This window comes from Oncorhynchus mykiss, chromosome 15, assembly GCF_057628025.1.
Source record: "Oncorhynchus mykiss isolate SJ-2025 chromosome 15, ASM5762802v1, whole genome shotgun sequence".
NCBI classification, from domain to species: domain Eukaryota; kingdom Metazoa; phylum Chordata; class Actinopteri; order Salmoniformes; family Salmonidae; genus Oncorhynchus; species Oncorhynchus mykiss.
Window position 1 is genome coordinate 80,865,420 of NC_143036.1, and position 15,077 is coordinate 80,880,496.

Genomic DNA, 15,077 nt, shown 5'->3' on the forward strand with positions numbered 1-15,077 from the left:
GGTCCTAGAGTCTGGTCTGTCTTCTCAGAAACACAAGGTCCTATAGTCTGGTCTGTCTTCTCAGAATCAAAAGGTCCTAGAGTCTGGTCTGTCTTCTCAGAAACACAAGGTCCTAGAGTCTGGTCTGTCTTCTCAGAATCAAAAAGTCCTAGAGTCTGGTCTGTCTTCTCAGAAACACAAGGTCCTATAGTCTGGTCTGTCTTCTCAGAAACACAAGGTCCTAGAGTCTGGTCTGTCTTCTCAGAATCAAAAAGTCCTAGAGTCTGGTCTGTCTTCTCAGAAACACAAGGTCCTATAGTCAGTCTGGTCTGTCTTCTCAGAAACACAAGGTCCTAGAGTCTGGTCTTTCTTCTCAGAATCAAAAAGTCCTAGAGTCTGGTCTGTCTTCTCAGAAACACAAGGTCCTATAGTCAGTCTGGTCTGTCTTCTCAGAAACACAAGGTCCTATAGTCTGGTCTGTCTTCTCAGAAACACAAGGTCCTAGAGTCTGGTCTGTCTTCGCAGAATCAAAAGGTCCTAGAGTCTGGTCTGTCTTCTCAGAAACACAAGGTCCTATAGTCAGTCTGGTCTGTCTTCTCAGAAACACAAGGTCCTATAGTCTGGTCTGTCTTCTCAGAAACAAAAGGTCCTAGAGTCTGGTCTGTCTTCTCATAATCAAAAGGTCCTATAGTCTGGTCTGTCTTTTCAGAAACACAAGGTCCTATAGTCAGTCTGGTCTGTCTTCTCAGAAACACAAGGTCCTATAGTCTGGTCTGTCTTCTCAGAATCAAAAGGTCCTATAGTCTGGTCTGTCTTCTCAGAAACACAAGGTCCTAGAGTCTAGTCTGTCTTCTCAGAATCAAAAAGTCCTAGAGTCTGGTCTGTCTTCTCAGAAACACAAGGTCCTATAGTCAGTCTGGTCTGTCTTCTCAGAAACACAAGGTCCTATAGTCTGGTCTGTCTTCTCAGAAACAAAAGGTCCTAGAGTCTGGTCTGTCTTCTCAGAAACACAAGGTCCTATAGTCTGGTCTGTCTTCTCAGAAACACAAGGTCCTAGAGTCTGGTCTGTCTTCTCAGAAACACAAGGTCCTATAGTCTGGTCTGTCTTCTCAGAAACACAAGGTCCTAGAGTCTGGTCTGTCTTCTCAGAATCAAAAGGTCCTAGAGTCTGGTCTGTCTTCTCAGAATCAAAAGGTCCTAGAGTCTGGTCTGTCTTCTCAGAAACACAAGGTCCTATAGTCAGTCTGGTCTGTCTTCTCAGAAACACAAGGTCCTATAGTCTGGTCTGTCTTCTCAGAATCAAAAGGTCCTATAGTCTGGTCTGTCTTCTCAGAAACACAAGGTCCTATAGTCAGTCTGGTCTGTCTTCTCAGAAACACAAGGTCCTATAGTCTGGTCTGTCTTCTCAGAATCAAAAGGTCCTAGAGTCTGGTCTGTCTTCTCAGAAACAAAAGGTCCTATAGTCTGGTCTGTCTTCTCAGAAACACAAGGTCCTATAGTCTGGTCTGTCTTCTCAGAAACACAAGGTCCTATAGTCTGGTCTGTCTTCTCAGAAACACAAGGTCCTAGAGTCTGGTCTGTCTTCTCAGAAACACAAGGTCCTATAGTCTGGTCTGTCTTCTCAGAAACACAAGGGCCTATAGTCTGGTCTGTCTTCTCAGAAACACAAGGTCCTATAGTCTGGTCTGTCTTCTCAGAATCAAAAGGTCCTAGAGTCTGGTCTGTCTTCTCAGAAACAAAAGGGAACAGGGACCGAGTCAGGAAGCAGCAGCGAGTCAACTATGCTAATAACATAGGGTATGTCCCAAATAGGACCCTATTCCCTACATAGGTCAAATGTAGTGCACTAAGACATATGGGCCCTGGTCTAAAAGTAGTGCACTATATAGGGAATAGGGTGCCATTTTGGAAGCAAGCCCAGTTCCTGCTCCAGAGGTTGAGAGTCTCAATTTGCATCTGAATCTGACTGAAACGAGAGAAAGGGAGAGAGAGAAAGAGAGCTGGAAGAGGGTGCCTCAATGCCAGCTTTGTGTCCAGCCATGCAAAGCACAGACAGACAGAGTCGCCACAGAAATGCCACCAACTGGCAAGGCAACCCAGGGAGATTGACAAGGAGATGTTTCAATCTCCCAACACAACAGAGTGAAGAACCGAACAGATACAATGAACTGTAAATCCAGGGGTTGTCTGCACCACCTCTCCCTTGGCTCCAATTCCACCTCAATCGACTCCAATTCCACCTCAATCGACTCCAATTCCACCTCAATAGACTCCAATTCCACCTCAATCGACTACCATGTGTCACAGTCATGACCAACAGTGATTGTTCTAGTTTAGTCCATCCCTCCTGTTTTCTCTCTCATTGAGTCTGAGGCAGGCCGGCCGACAGCAAGGACCTGACTAGAGAGGATGTCACTTTCAAATCAGAGATGAGAGAACACACACAGTCCTTTTCTTTTCACACCCCGGGACCATCTTCCCTGCATGACAACGCTAGCTGAATAAACATCTCTCACACCGTCCGTCTCTGTGAGCCCCCTACTAAATGCATCTGTAACAAAATGGAACAGTAGTCACGACAACAGGATCTGTTGTCATTGGGATAAAAGGACTTGTGGTTTTTTCCCCCTTCCGACATCCGAGAGGGGTTGCTGGAGGAGGACATCACCACTACTGCTGGGTTCTCTCTCTAAAGTCACTCTAAAAATGTACTGCTCTGAGAGAACCGTCAGTCTCTGGAACTCCTACAACTATAAAAACACAAGAGGTTCATAGCTTGTTACAGTAAGGAAAGGTAAGATAACACAGCTGTATTCCCATTTAGGTAGGATTTATTGACAGCCTATTTGTTTAAACTCAGGGGGACGGCTAGATGTCATCAATTCATGTTGGACCGCGGCATTAAAACCACCTTCATTGTTTTAAAGTAACAAGAGACCGTTCTGTGTTAATGCTGCAGCAGCAGGGATCTGTGAGCCACATGACTGACCGTGTGTGTGTGAGTGTGTGTGTGTGTGAGAGAGAGAGACTATTCTGGTCGGCAGCAGCCTGCGTGACAGTCCTGAACCCCAGCCAAGATCCTTATCAAAACTGTTGTGTGCGCGAGTCCCAACTGGTACCCTATATAGTGCACAACTTTTGACCGGGGCCTATAGGGAATACAGTGCCATTTGGGACAAAGTATGTTACAAAATAGGGAGTTTCTCACCAGACAAGAAAGTGTCAGGCCTCTCTGATCCTGCCTCCTGAATCTACAACACCAACAGGCAGGGATATCTCCTGAATCTACAACACCAACAGACAGGTATATCTCCTGAATCTCTGTTTACAACACCAACAGGCAGGGATATCTCCTGAATCTACAACACCAACAGGCAGGGATATCTCCTGAATCTACACCACCAACAGGCAGGGATATCTCCTGAATCTACAACACCAACAGACAGGGATATATCCTGAATCTCTGTTTACAACACCAACAGGCAGGGATATCTCCTGAATCTACAACACCAACAGGCAGGGATATCTCCTGAATCTACAACACCAACAGGCAGGGATATCTCCTGAATCTACAACACCAACAGGCAGGGATATCTCCTGAATCTACAACACCAACAGGCAGGGATATCTCCTGAATCTACAACACCAACAGACAGGGATATCTCCTGAATCTACAACACCAACAGGCAGGGATATCTCCTGAATCTACAACACCAACAGGCAGGGATATCTCCTGAATCTACAACACCAACAGGCAGGGATATCTCCTGAATCTACAACACCAACAGACAGGGATATCTCCTGAATCTACAACACCAACAGACAGGGATATCTCCTGAATCTACAACACCAACAGGCAGGGATATCTCCTGAATCTACAACACCAACAGACAGGGATATCTCCTGAATCTACAACACCAACAGACAGGGATATCTCCTGAATCTACAACACCAACAGGCAGGGATATCTCCTGAATCTACAACACCAACAGACAGGGATATCTCCTGAATCTACAACACCAACAGGCAGGGATATCTCCTGAATCTACAACACCAACAGGCAGGGATATCTCCTGAATCTACAACACCAACAGACAGGGATATCTCCTGAATCTACAACACCAACAGGCAGGGATATCTCCTGAATCTACAACACCAACAGACAGGGATATCTCCTGAATCTACAACACCAACAGACAGGGATATCTCCTGAATCTACAACACCAACAGGCAGGGATATCTCCTGAATCTACAACACCAACAGACAGGGATATCTCCTGAATCTACAACACCAACAGGCAGGGATATCTCCTGAATCTACAACACCAACAGGCAGGGATATCTCCTGAATCTACAACACCAACAGGCAGGGTTATCTCTTTACCTACACCACCAACAGGCAGGGATATCTCCTGAATCTACACCACCAACAGGCAGGGATATCTCCTGAATCTACACCACCAACAGGCAGGGATATCTCCTGAATCTACACCACCAACAGGCAGGGATATCTCCTGAATCTACAACACTGTGGCTGGGGGGGGAACCACGCAGCACTGGGGGGGGGGTGAACCACGCAGCACTGGGGGAGGGGGGGAAACCACGCAGCACTGGGGGAGGGGGGGAAACCACGCAGCACTGGGGGAGGGGGGGAAACCACGCAGCACTGGGGGAGGGGGGGAAACCACGCAGCACTGGGGGAGGGGGGAAACCACGCAGCACTGGGGGAGGGGGGGGAAACCACGCAGCACTGGGGGAGGGGGGGAAACCACGCAGCACTGGGGGAGGGGGGGAAACCACGCAGCACTGGGGGAGGGGGGGGGAAACCACGCAGCACTGGGGGAGGGGGGGGGGAAACCACGCAGCACTGGGGGAGGGGGGGAAAACCACGCAGCACTGGGGGAGGGGGGGGGAAACCACGCAGCACTGGGGGAGGGGGGGGGAAACCACGCAGCACTGGGGGAGGGGGGGGGGGGAACCACGCAGCACTGGGGGAGGGGGGGGAAACCACGCAGCACTGGGGGAGGGGGGGGAAACCACGCAGCACTGGGGGAGGGGGGGGAAACCACGCAGCACTGGGGGAGGGGGGGGGAACCACGCAGCACTGGGGGAGGGGGGGGGGGAAACCACGCAGCACTGGGGGAGGGGGGGAAAACCACGCAGCACTGGGGGAGGGGGGGGGGGAAACCACGCAGCACGGGGAGCAGGAGGACTAGGTAGGGCCGGCTGGTGGGAGGCTGGGAGCAGGAGGACTAGGTAGGGTCGGCTGGTGGGAGGCTGGGAGCAGGAGGACGAGGTAGGTCCGGCTGGTGGGAGGCTGGGAGCAGGAGGACTAGGTAGGGCCGGCTGGTGGGAGGCTGGGAGCAGGAGGACGAGGTAGGGCAGGCTGGTGGGAGGCTCAGAGCAGTGGTCAGGATGATATATTAATGGTCTGTTTAGGCTAGTCTTCACATCAGCCAGCTGCAGTCACTGGCTGGCAGGGACCCGGTTTACAAAGAGTCCTCTGATGAGAGGGGAAGATGGGTTCATAGGCTGAGACGGAATCAGTTACATCTGTATAACATGTAACGTCACAGCACAACACATTAGATCAACTGGAATGAAACCCTCACTCATGGTTGTACACAGAGCTGTGACTAAACCATTCCCCTAAATATTATATTACCCCCCCCCCCCCCCTACATTTTAATTATCACTAAAACAGCAAAGAATCATTTTGTGAACTGTAAAGAACCATTGAAGAGTTTAGAGTCATTATGGTTCCACATAAAAATATTGAACAAATCTGTGTTTGCTTCATTTACTATCATCACAAAAATAAGATATTTTGCCGTAGCTAATTAAATGTATATTACGTGACTTTCCATGATGTTACCGGGTTACTACAAAACACAAGCTGCCATTAAGACCACATCGAAGTGAGAGGGGATATTACACTAACTTTTTACCTCAGATTGGTTATATTAGTATAAAAGTTTATACTCAACACGATGACACAAGATCAATTGCTTTAAAAGAAAAACAGATCAATATCTTTGGTTTTGTACTGTTAATTCATACCAATACACGGTTTTGAAAGTCAAACTGTCACTGTTGATATCCTATGGCGGGTCGTGATTAATTGAAATGGAACAAACAGAAAAAGTTGTTTGTTCCATTTTCCGTGAAGGCAGCCTCCTGAAATCAACATCTGGCATTCCAAAATATACATAGAAGCCTACTACTAAGGCTCATCTAACCAACCACATATAGGTTATTCCACGTTTCCAACCTGGTCTCAGAACATTTCGTATTATTCCTGTTATGTAAATCTGAGATAGTCCATTTAGTATGATATGTTACGTTTCGTATGGTTACATAAGACAGATGGTTACTTAAAGCAAAAGAAGGTTGGATGGATGAGTGTATAACGGGTAACGTCTAGCAATCCAAACGTTGGGAGTTCAAATCTCATCACAGACAAGTTTTAGCTAATTAGCATATTTCTAATTAGCAACATTTCCAAAATGTAGCTGACTTCTTCTGCTGGTTGTCCTCTAACCAGTGGTGTAAAAATATATCCAGTTGTGTCATGTGTTTTTGTGGTAGTTGCAACAGTTTCAACTCCCTAATCAATGAGTGACACTTGACAAAACAACAGGGTTTTTGGTGCATGTACAGTTTATAAGGTACCCATAAAAAATAAAAAAAAATGTAAGTAATGTGATTACTATTGTTGCACATGTATGTGTAGAAAGTACATTTTATGTTTTCAGTATATCAAACCGTTTATGCATATTGGTTATTGATTTGGACACTTGACATTGGGCATATCAATATGTCTGATCAACTGGAAGCAGCGACAGCATCATTTTCGGTATTTTACTTAATCTGGTAAAAACTGCTGAATGATTCCCCCAAAAATATGTGATTGATTTATTTTGATGATATACCAGAAGTCTCCAAAACGGGTGCCCTGCTTACAACAAAGAGCCCCCCAAAAAATCTTATCAAATTTGAAAATGTCCTAGGCTCTCTCTCACCTGGGACAAAATTTAGGCTCAACAGAGGTATATCAAAGGGTGAATTCCTATTTCCTATTTTACATTTCAAGACAACATATCCAGTCTTACCTTCAACAGACTTTCCAATACTGTGCAGGTGTGTGAAGTCGAAGGTGTTGTTAACGTCCCGCAGGTATCTCTCCACCTCCACGGTGTTGTGATAACGGAACTCCAAACTGACACCGGACGACACCAACTTCCCGAGGTATAGGCAGAGCGCAAAAAGAAACATCGTCTCGTACGGGACAGTGACAACCTAACCCACAAAAACGAAGTTTAAGAAAGAAAAAAAACGTTACGCCGATTTAAAATAAAATACAACACCGTCAAATATGAACCAAAAACTCACGAGGACATAGTAGCCACGCGCACAACTTGACACTGAAGTCAGCAATAATGTCAATGGACAGCGCCAGTGTGCAGTTAGTTACCTGGCGTTACGTTTCTCAATACACTAGGTTTAGCATTTTCTCTCAAATTATAGCCATCTAAATGACAACATGTTGCAAGCAATTCTTATTTTTTAGCCCGGAATAAAAACGTGCCTATAGAAGTGTAGACTAGGCTATCAATAAACATGGCTAAAATACATAAAAATATACTAAATTCACACAAAAAAATGTTTTATAGCCTATTCACATGACATTCTACATTACCTTATTACTAAATGTATATTTCCTGCAGCTCGCTGTGTGCGGACAACTTCTTCTGTGAAGACGTCTCTTGAAGTCACACCGCTGTCACCCTCGCCCGTCCGACCGCATTCATAACAACTGTTTAAAGTTCCCAATCGCCTGAATGGTTCTTAGTCGACAGATCAACCCTCCCCCCGACCACATTACACCGTCGGGTCCCCTGCCTGCCTGCACACCGCCCTGTATGGCATTATCACTATATTCACACACGGCCAAGTTTTTATACAGTAGCCAGCAGAGGCGAGGCGGAGCTAAACAGTTCTCAACTCAACATGATCTCACGGTTTTACCATTTTGACGTTTATCCACATTTGTCCCAACGGACAATTTGGAAGTGACTCCAAATGCAAATGTAGAAGTTGTCAAATTTTGAAGTTTTCAAATTTTGAAGTTAAGGTTAAGGTAAGTTTTAAGGTTTGATAGGGTTTAAAATAGGGTTTAATATATATACAGTGCCTTGCGAAAGTATTCGGCCCCCTTGAACTTTGCGACCTTTTGCCACATTTCAGGCTTCAAACATAAAGATATAAAACTGTATTTTTTTGTGAAGAATCAACAACAAGTGGGACACAATCATGAAGCGGAACGACATTTATTGCATATTTCAAACTTTTTTAACAAATCAAAAACTGAAAAATTGGGCGTGCAAAAATATTCAGCCCCCTTAAGTTAATACTGTGTATAGCCACCTTTTGCTGCGATTACAGCTGTAAGTCGCTTGGGGTATGTCTTTATCAGTTTTGCACATCGAGAGACTGAAATTTTTTCCCATTCCTCCTTGCAAAACAGCTCGAGCTCAGTGAGGTTGGATGGAGAGCATTTGTGAACAGCAGTTTTCAGTTCTTTCCAAAGATTCTCGATTTGATTCAGGTCTGGACTTTGACTTGGCTATTCTAACACCTGGATATGTTTATTTTTGAACCATTCCATTGTAGATTTTGCTTTATGTTTTGGATCATTGTCTTGTTGGAAGACAAATCTCCGTCCCAGTCTCAGGTCTTTTGCAGACTCCATCAGGTTTTCTTCCAGAATGGTCCTGTATTTGGCTCCATCCATCTTCCCATCAATTTTAACCATCTTCCCTGTCCCTGCTGAAGAAAAGCAGGCCCAAACCATGATGCTGCCACCACCATGTTTGATAGTGGGGTTGGTGTGTTCAGCTGTGTTGCTTTTACGCCAAACATAACGTTTTGCACTGTTGCCAAAAAGTTCAATTTTGGTTTCATCTGACCAGAGCACCTTCTTCCACATGTTTGGTGTGTCTCCCAGGTGGCTTGTGGCAAACTTTAAACAACACTTTTTATGGATATCTTTAAGAAATGGCTTCCTTCTTGCCACTCTTCCATAAAGGCCAGATTGTTGTCCTATGGACAGAGTCTCCCACCTCAGCTGTAGATCTCTGCAGTTCATCCAGAGTGATCATGGGCCTCTTGGCTGCATCTCTGATCAGTCTTCTCCTTGTATGAGCTGAAAGTTTAGAGGGACGGACAGGTCTTGGTAGATTTGCAGTGGTCTGATACTCCTTCCATTTCAATATTATCGCTTGCACAGTGCTCCTTGGGATGTTTAAAGCTTGGGAAATCTTTTTGTATCCAAATCCGGCTTTAAACTTCTTCACAACAGTATCTCGGACCTGCCTGGTGTGTTCCTTGTTCTTCATGATGCTCTCTGCGCTTTTAACGGACCTCTGAGACTATCACAGTGCAGGTGCATTTATACAGAGACTTGATTACACACAGGTGGATTGTATTTATCATCATTAGTCATTTAGGTCAACATTGGATCATTCAGAGATCCTCACTGAACTTCTGGAGAGAGTTTGCTGCACTGAAAGTAAAGGGGCTGAATAATTTTTGCACGCCCAATTTTTTTCAGTTTTTGATTTGTTAAAAAAGTTTGAAATATCCAATAAATGTCGTTCCACTTCATGATTGTGTCCCACTTGTTATTGATTCTTCACAAAAAAATACAGTTTTATATCTTTTTGTTTGAAGCCTGAAATGTGGCAAAAGGTCGCAAAGTTCAAGGGGGCCGAATACTTTCGCAAGGCACTGTATATATATATAAAACATTTTTATGTACATATATTTATATATATACAAATAGTCTACCACTGCGAATAAGGTGCCATTTGGGAGACTAGAAGGTGGGATCCCTGTAGGCTTCACCTGCAGGTGTGTGATTTTGACGCCACTACCTTTCTCTCCACGATAAGTTGCTGATCAACAGGCTACAGAACATGATTATCCAGATGACGTGCGCTTACTAAATAAATAAACACACCTCTACATTATCTAGCCCACAACTACAAAAGCTTTATAGGTTAATTCTAACAAATTCTAGCAGACTTCATTTTTTATATATTTTTTTTATCCTATATTTTTATTCAGAGACACCAGGCAGGTTACCGTTGACCCAGGTTTATTAGACAAAAGCAATGAGTAGGGTTACATGCACACAGTAATGTGATTATTGTGGATAGTCTGATTAATATAATAGTTAGATTTAAACCGTTTTCATGCTTTGAAAAAATAACAACTCCCCTAATAATCTTGTTTCCATGGACACGTCTGAAATCAGGCTTCCCGGTGGAACTCTGGTAAATGCAGAAAATGGCCAATCAAAATAGCCGTTCTACCACAACGACCATGTTATTTATGGGGAAGCGTATTTGTTTCTGAGTTCGGACGTATGACGTTTGTATGTGAAAACTACTTCTACTTTGCATACTTTTTGCATAATTTTTCTAAAGATTGACAACAACAACAAAAAATTATCCATTTGACAGGAGGGGATTTTTTCTTTGGTCAAACTTTCTTTATCGCAACAAATGATGATGGAAACTGTGTTTTTCAAACCAAAAAAAAGATGATTGCCGAATAATTTTAAAGATGAGGGGCACTATAATGCTCCACTACACATTTCATACTAAATGCCTACATCTTGCAATGTAAAAGTTTTCAACTATGACAATAATGTTTATTTGCAGAACACGGATTGTCCTGACTTTCAAGAATACCTGAATTGCTTCGATCTGCTTTTCTGATTGGCTGGAAAGTTTTCGCCGTTCCACTTATTTCAGATCTATAAGTGTCCAAGTTTCACCATGGCGACCACGGAACTTGGCGAGACGTGGGCACATGAGAATTATTAGAGTATGGCAAATACTTGTCAATTATTGCATTCTATCAATGCTGGGATTTCGCGGGCTACCTTAGACATGAAACAGGGGTTGGAGGACATACAGGCTGTCGCCAATTTATTAATGCACAATTTGTCTAAATGCATTTTGGAAACACTTTAACCATTACATTTTTTACTCTGAACTGTTGGTTTTTAAGAAAAAGGTAATTTTTTTAGGTGTGATGTCATTACTTCCTGTTTTCATCGACAAGGTAGTTCAATGGTGTGTATGTATGTACGTACATGTACTTACCTGGAGTGCCTGAGGGTGGCGCTGTTTACTAATTACTTTATGTGATCACCTGTACTTGCACTTGACCCATGACATCTGATAAACGTGGTTCTTCTACCCGCATTCCTGCCTCAGCAGGCTTATTATATTACATGGTGTCATATGTTAAAAAGTTATACAAGGACAGCTCAACATTACGAAACATGGAACAAATGAGACGACCAACTACTCTGAATCTAGAGGGAAATCTAGCCCAACTGAGACCACCAACTACTCTGGACCTAGAGGGAAATCTATCCTAAATGAGACCACCAACTACTCTGAATCTAGAGGGAAATATATCCCAAATGAGACCACCAACTACACTGAACCTAGAGGGAAATCTAGTCCAACTGAGACCACCAACTACTCTGAACCTAGAGGGAACTCTATCCCAAATGAGACCACCAACTACACTGAACCTAGAGGGAAATCTATCCCAAATGAGACCACCAACTACTCTGAATCTAGAGGGTAATCTATCCCAAATGAGACCACCAACTACTCTGAATCTAGAGGGAAATCTATCCCAAATGAGACCACCAACTACTTTAAACCTAGAGGGTAATCTATCCCAAATGAGATCACCAACTACACTGAACATAGAGGGAAATCTATCCCAAATGAGACCACCAACTACTCTGAATCTAGAGGGTAATCTATCCCAAATGAGACCACCAACTACTCTGAATCTAGAGGGAAATATATCCCAAGTGAGACCACCAACTACTCTGAACCTAGAGGGTAATCTATCCCAAATGAGACCACCAACTACTCTGAACCTAGAGGGAATTCTAGCTGAAATGAGACCACCAACTACTCTAAACCTAGAGGGAAATCTATCCCAAATGAGACCACCAACTACTCTGGACCTAGAGGGAAATCTATCCCAAATGAGACCACCAACTACTCTGAAACTTGAGGGAAATCTAGTCCAAATGAGACCACCAACTACTCTGAATCTAGAGGGAAATTTATCCCAAATGAGACCACCAACTACTCTGAATATGGAGGGAAATCTATCCCAAATGAGACCACCAACTACTCTGAATATGGAGGGAAATCTATCCCAAATGAGACCACCAACTACTCTGAACCTAGAGGGAAATCTATCCCAAATGAGACCTCCAACTACTCTGAACCTAGAGGGAAATCTATCCCAAATGAGACCACCAACTACTCTGAACCTAGAGGGAAATCTATCCCAAATGAGACCTCCAACTACTCTGAACCTAGAGGGAAATCTATCCCAAATGAGACCACCAACTACTCTGAACCTAGAGGGAAATCTAGCCGAAAATCGGAGAGTGTGGATCCAGAATTTCAACCTTTATACCATCAGCCAGTGGCATCTCAGAGAAATCCGGAAAAAAGTGAAATGTGCCACGTAGCCAGAGATGATTTAATCAAGATATTCAATACTTTTGACTTGGATGGATTAAAAAAAAATGTTTTCCTGAACTTACTCTGAGCCAAGAAACAAATCTGATGCGCCTGAGACATATATTTTTTAGGAGAGTGTAAGAACAATGGATGCTTATGTGATTTAAAACATAAAGCAAAAGACTGAGTTTCAACAACCTACAGAGTCATTGACAAAGGGACAGAATTCTATGTGAGGCAGATTACTCAGAGAACCAGATCTCCTGCTAAGCTATGATGAAGTCGAGGTGCCCGTTGACAAGGTGCATAAAGCAAGAGACAACACAGAAATGGTAAAAAAAAAAGACAAAGACCTTGCAACAAACTAGTAAAAGAAAGGTCACGGGGAGAATGCTCACGTTGTGGGTACAAACACAAATCAACAACAGTGTCCAGCATACGGCAAAAACATGGCGCAGGAAAAAAAATCATTATGCCAAAATGTGCTCCTCACACACGGACAGAAAACCAGAGGGTTCACGTCTTTGACAAGGAGAGGACAGCAGGAAATGGGGACAATGGGACAAATGAAGTGAAACAGAGTGAAGGTAAAGTGAATGTCAATGAGAAAAAAATCACTGAGAAAGACCAGTGGACAGAAACACTGAAAATAAACAACCAGAAACTTCCTGTTAAGCTGGATACATGAGTTGAGCATAGCGTTCTATCCTTGAGAGAAAACGCTGAAAGTGAAAGTGAGTGTCGATTCCATGCAAAAAAATCCAACCGAAAACTAGTGACGTATTCTGGCCACCAGATGGCGCCAAAGGGCAAAATAAAACGCTCAAACGTCGATACAAAGAGAAAGTGGTTTTGAACTGGAATTTCAAGTGATAGAACAAGATGCACCAGTAGAGACTCGGAAGAAACGGGATTAATAGAGAGAATATTCAAGCTTGAACAAAAGACAGAGACGGACATTTTGAATATGAAGATGTGGACCTGGACGTGCTCCAGGAGTTCATCATATACAAACAGATCCAGAAGTCACACCAGCGGTTCGTTCACCCATGAAATGTGCCTGTAGCACTAAAAAGGAATAAAAAAAAACTGGGGAAAAGGGAACTGAACCGCAATGACAAACATGGATGTTGTCGTCAGGCAGATTGAGCTTCCTGAATGGGTAAACAACTTGGTGACAATCAGGAAGCTAAACATTTAAAAAAAAATATGGATATGCATGGGAACCACCGGATCTAAACAAAGGCATCAAGAAAGAACATGATCCTTTACGTACCATTGAAGAGGTTGTTGCTGAAATGCCTAACGCTAAAGGTATTTCATGTCATTGATGCAAACCAAGGATACTGTCAAATCCAACTGGATGAAGAGAGCTCCCTACTCTGCACTTTCAATACGTCGTTTGGGAGGTATTCTATCAAGAGACTGCCGTTCGGGAATCGTGTCCCGCTCCAGAGGTGCTCCAGTGGTGCTCCAGAGGTGTTCCAGAGGTGCTCCAGAGGTGTTCCAGAGGTGTTCCAGAGGTGTTCCAGAGGTGTTCCAGAGGTGTTCCAGAGGTGTTCCAGAGGTGCTCCAGAGGTGTTCCAGAGGTGTTCCAGAGGTGTTCCAGAGGTGTTCCAGAGGTGCTCCAGATGTGTTCCAGAGGTGTTCCAGAGGTGTTCCAGAGGTGCTCCAGAGGTGTTCCAGAGGGGCTCCAGAGGTGTTCCAGAGGTGTTCCAGAGGTGTTCCAGAGGTGCTCCAGAGGTGCTCCAGAGGTGTTCCAGAGGTGTTCCAGAGGTGTTCCAGAGGTGTTCCAGAGGTGTTCCAGATGTGTTCCAGAGGTGTTCCAGAGGTGCTCCAGAGGTGTTCCAGAGGGGCTCCAGAGGTGTTCCAGAGGTGATCCAGAGGTGCTCCAGAGGTGCTCCAGAGGTGTTCCAGAGGTGTTCCAGAGGTGTTCCAGAGGTGTTCCAGAGGTGCTCCAGAGGTGCTCCAGAGGTGTTCCAGAGGTGTTCCAGAGGTGATCCAGAGGTGTTCCAGAGGTGTTCCAGAGGTGTTCCAGAGGTGCTCCAGAGGTGCTCCAGAGGTGTTCCAGAGGTGTTCCAGAGGTGTTCCAGAGGTGTTCCAGAGGTGTTCCAGAGGTGCTCCAGAGGTGTTCCAGAGGTGTTCCAGAGGTGTTCCAGAGGTGTTCCAGAGGTGCTCCAGTGGTGCTCCAGAGGTGCTCCAGAGGTGTTCCAGAGGTGTTCCAGAGGTGTTCCAGAGGTGTTCCAGAGGTGTTCCAGATGTGCTCCAGAGGTGTTCCAGAGGTGTTCCAGAGGTGTTCCAGATGTGTTCCAGAGGTGCCTCGACGCAGCATTTGGAAGGTCTGGAAGGTGCTGTGAACATCATGGATGACATTCTCGTCAGGGGTGATGACACAGATCAGCACGACCGGAGACTGAGACAGATACTAGTCAGACAGAGAAGCATCAACTTAAAACTGAATAAGAACAAGTGCAAAATCAGAATGACAGAAATTCTCTACATTGGACATGTGTTAGGCAAAGA

The 15,077-nt window shown here is 44.5% G+C and overlaps 1 protein-coding gene across 3 annotated transcripts in view; it reads right to left on the reverse strand.

The window, feature by feature from the left end:
* Positions 1-7,941, reverse strand: part of cpm (carboxypeptidase M) — a 98,509-nt gene extending 90,568 nt beyond the window's left edge. For all 3 annotated transcript variants that reach the window (XM_090201361.1, XM_090201360.1, XM_090201362.1), the window contains exons 1-2: positions 7,679-7,941; positions 7,092-7,278 (exon numbers count right to left, since the gene is read on the reverse strand). In XM_090201361.1, coding sequence (XP_090057487.1) covers positions 7,092-7,254 — 163 coding nt within the window. In that variant the 5' untranslated portion in view covers positions 7,255-7,278; positions 7,679-7,941. The remainder of the gene's footprint in view (positions 1-7,091; positions 7,279-7,678) is intronic.
* Between the last annotated feature and the right edge of the window lie 7,136 nt (positions 7,942-15,077).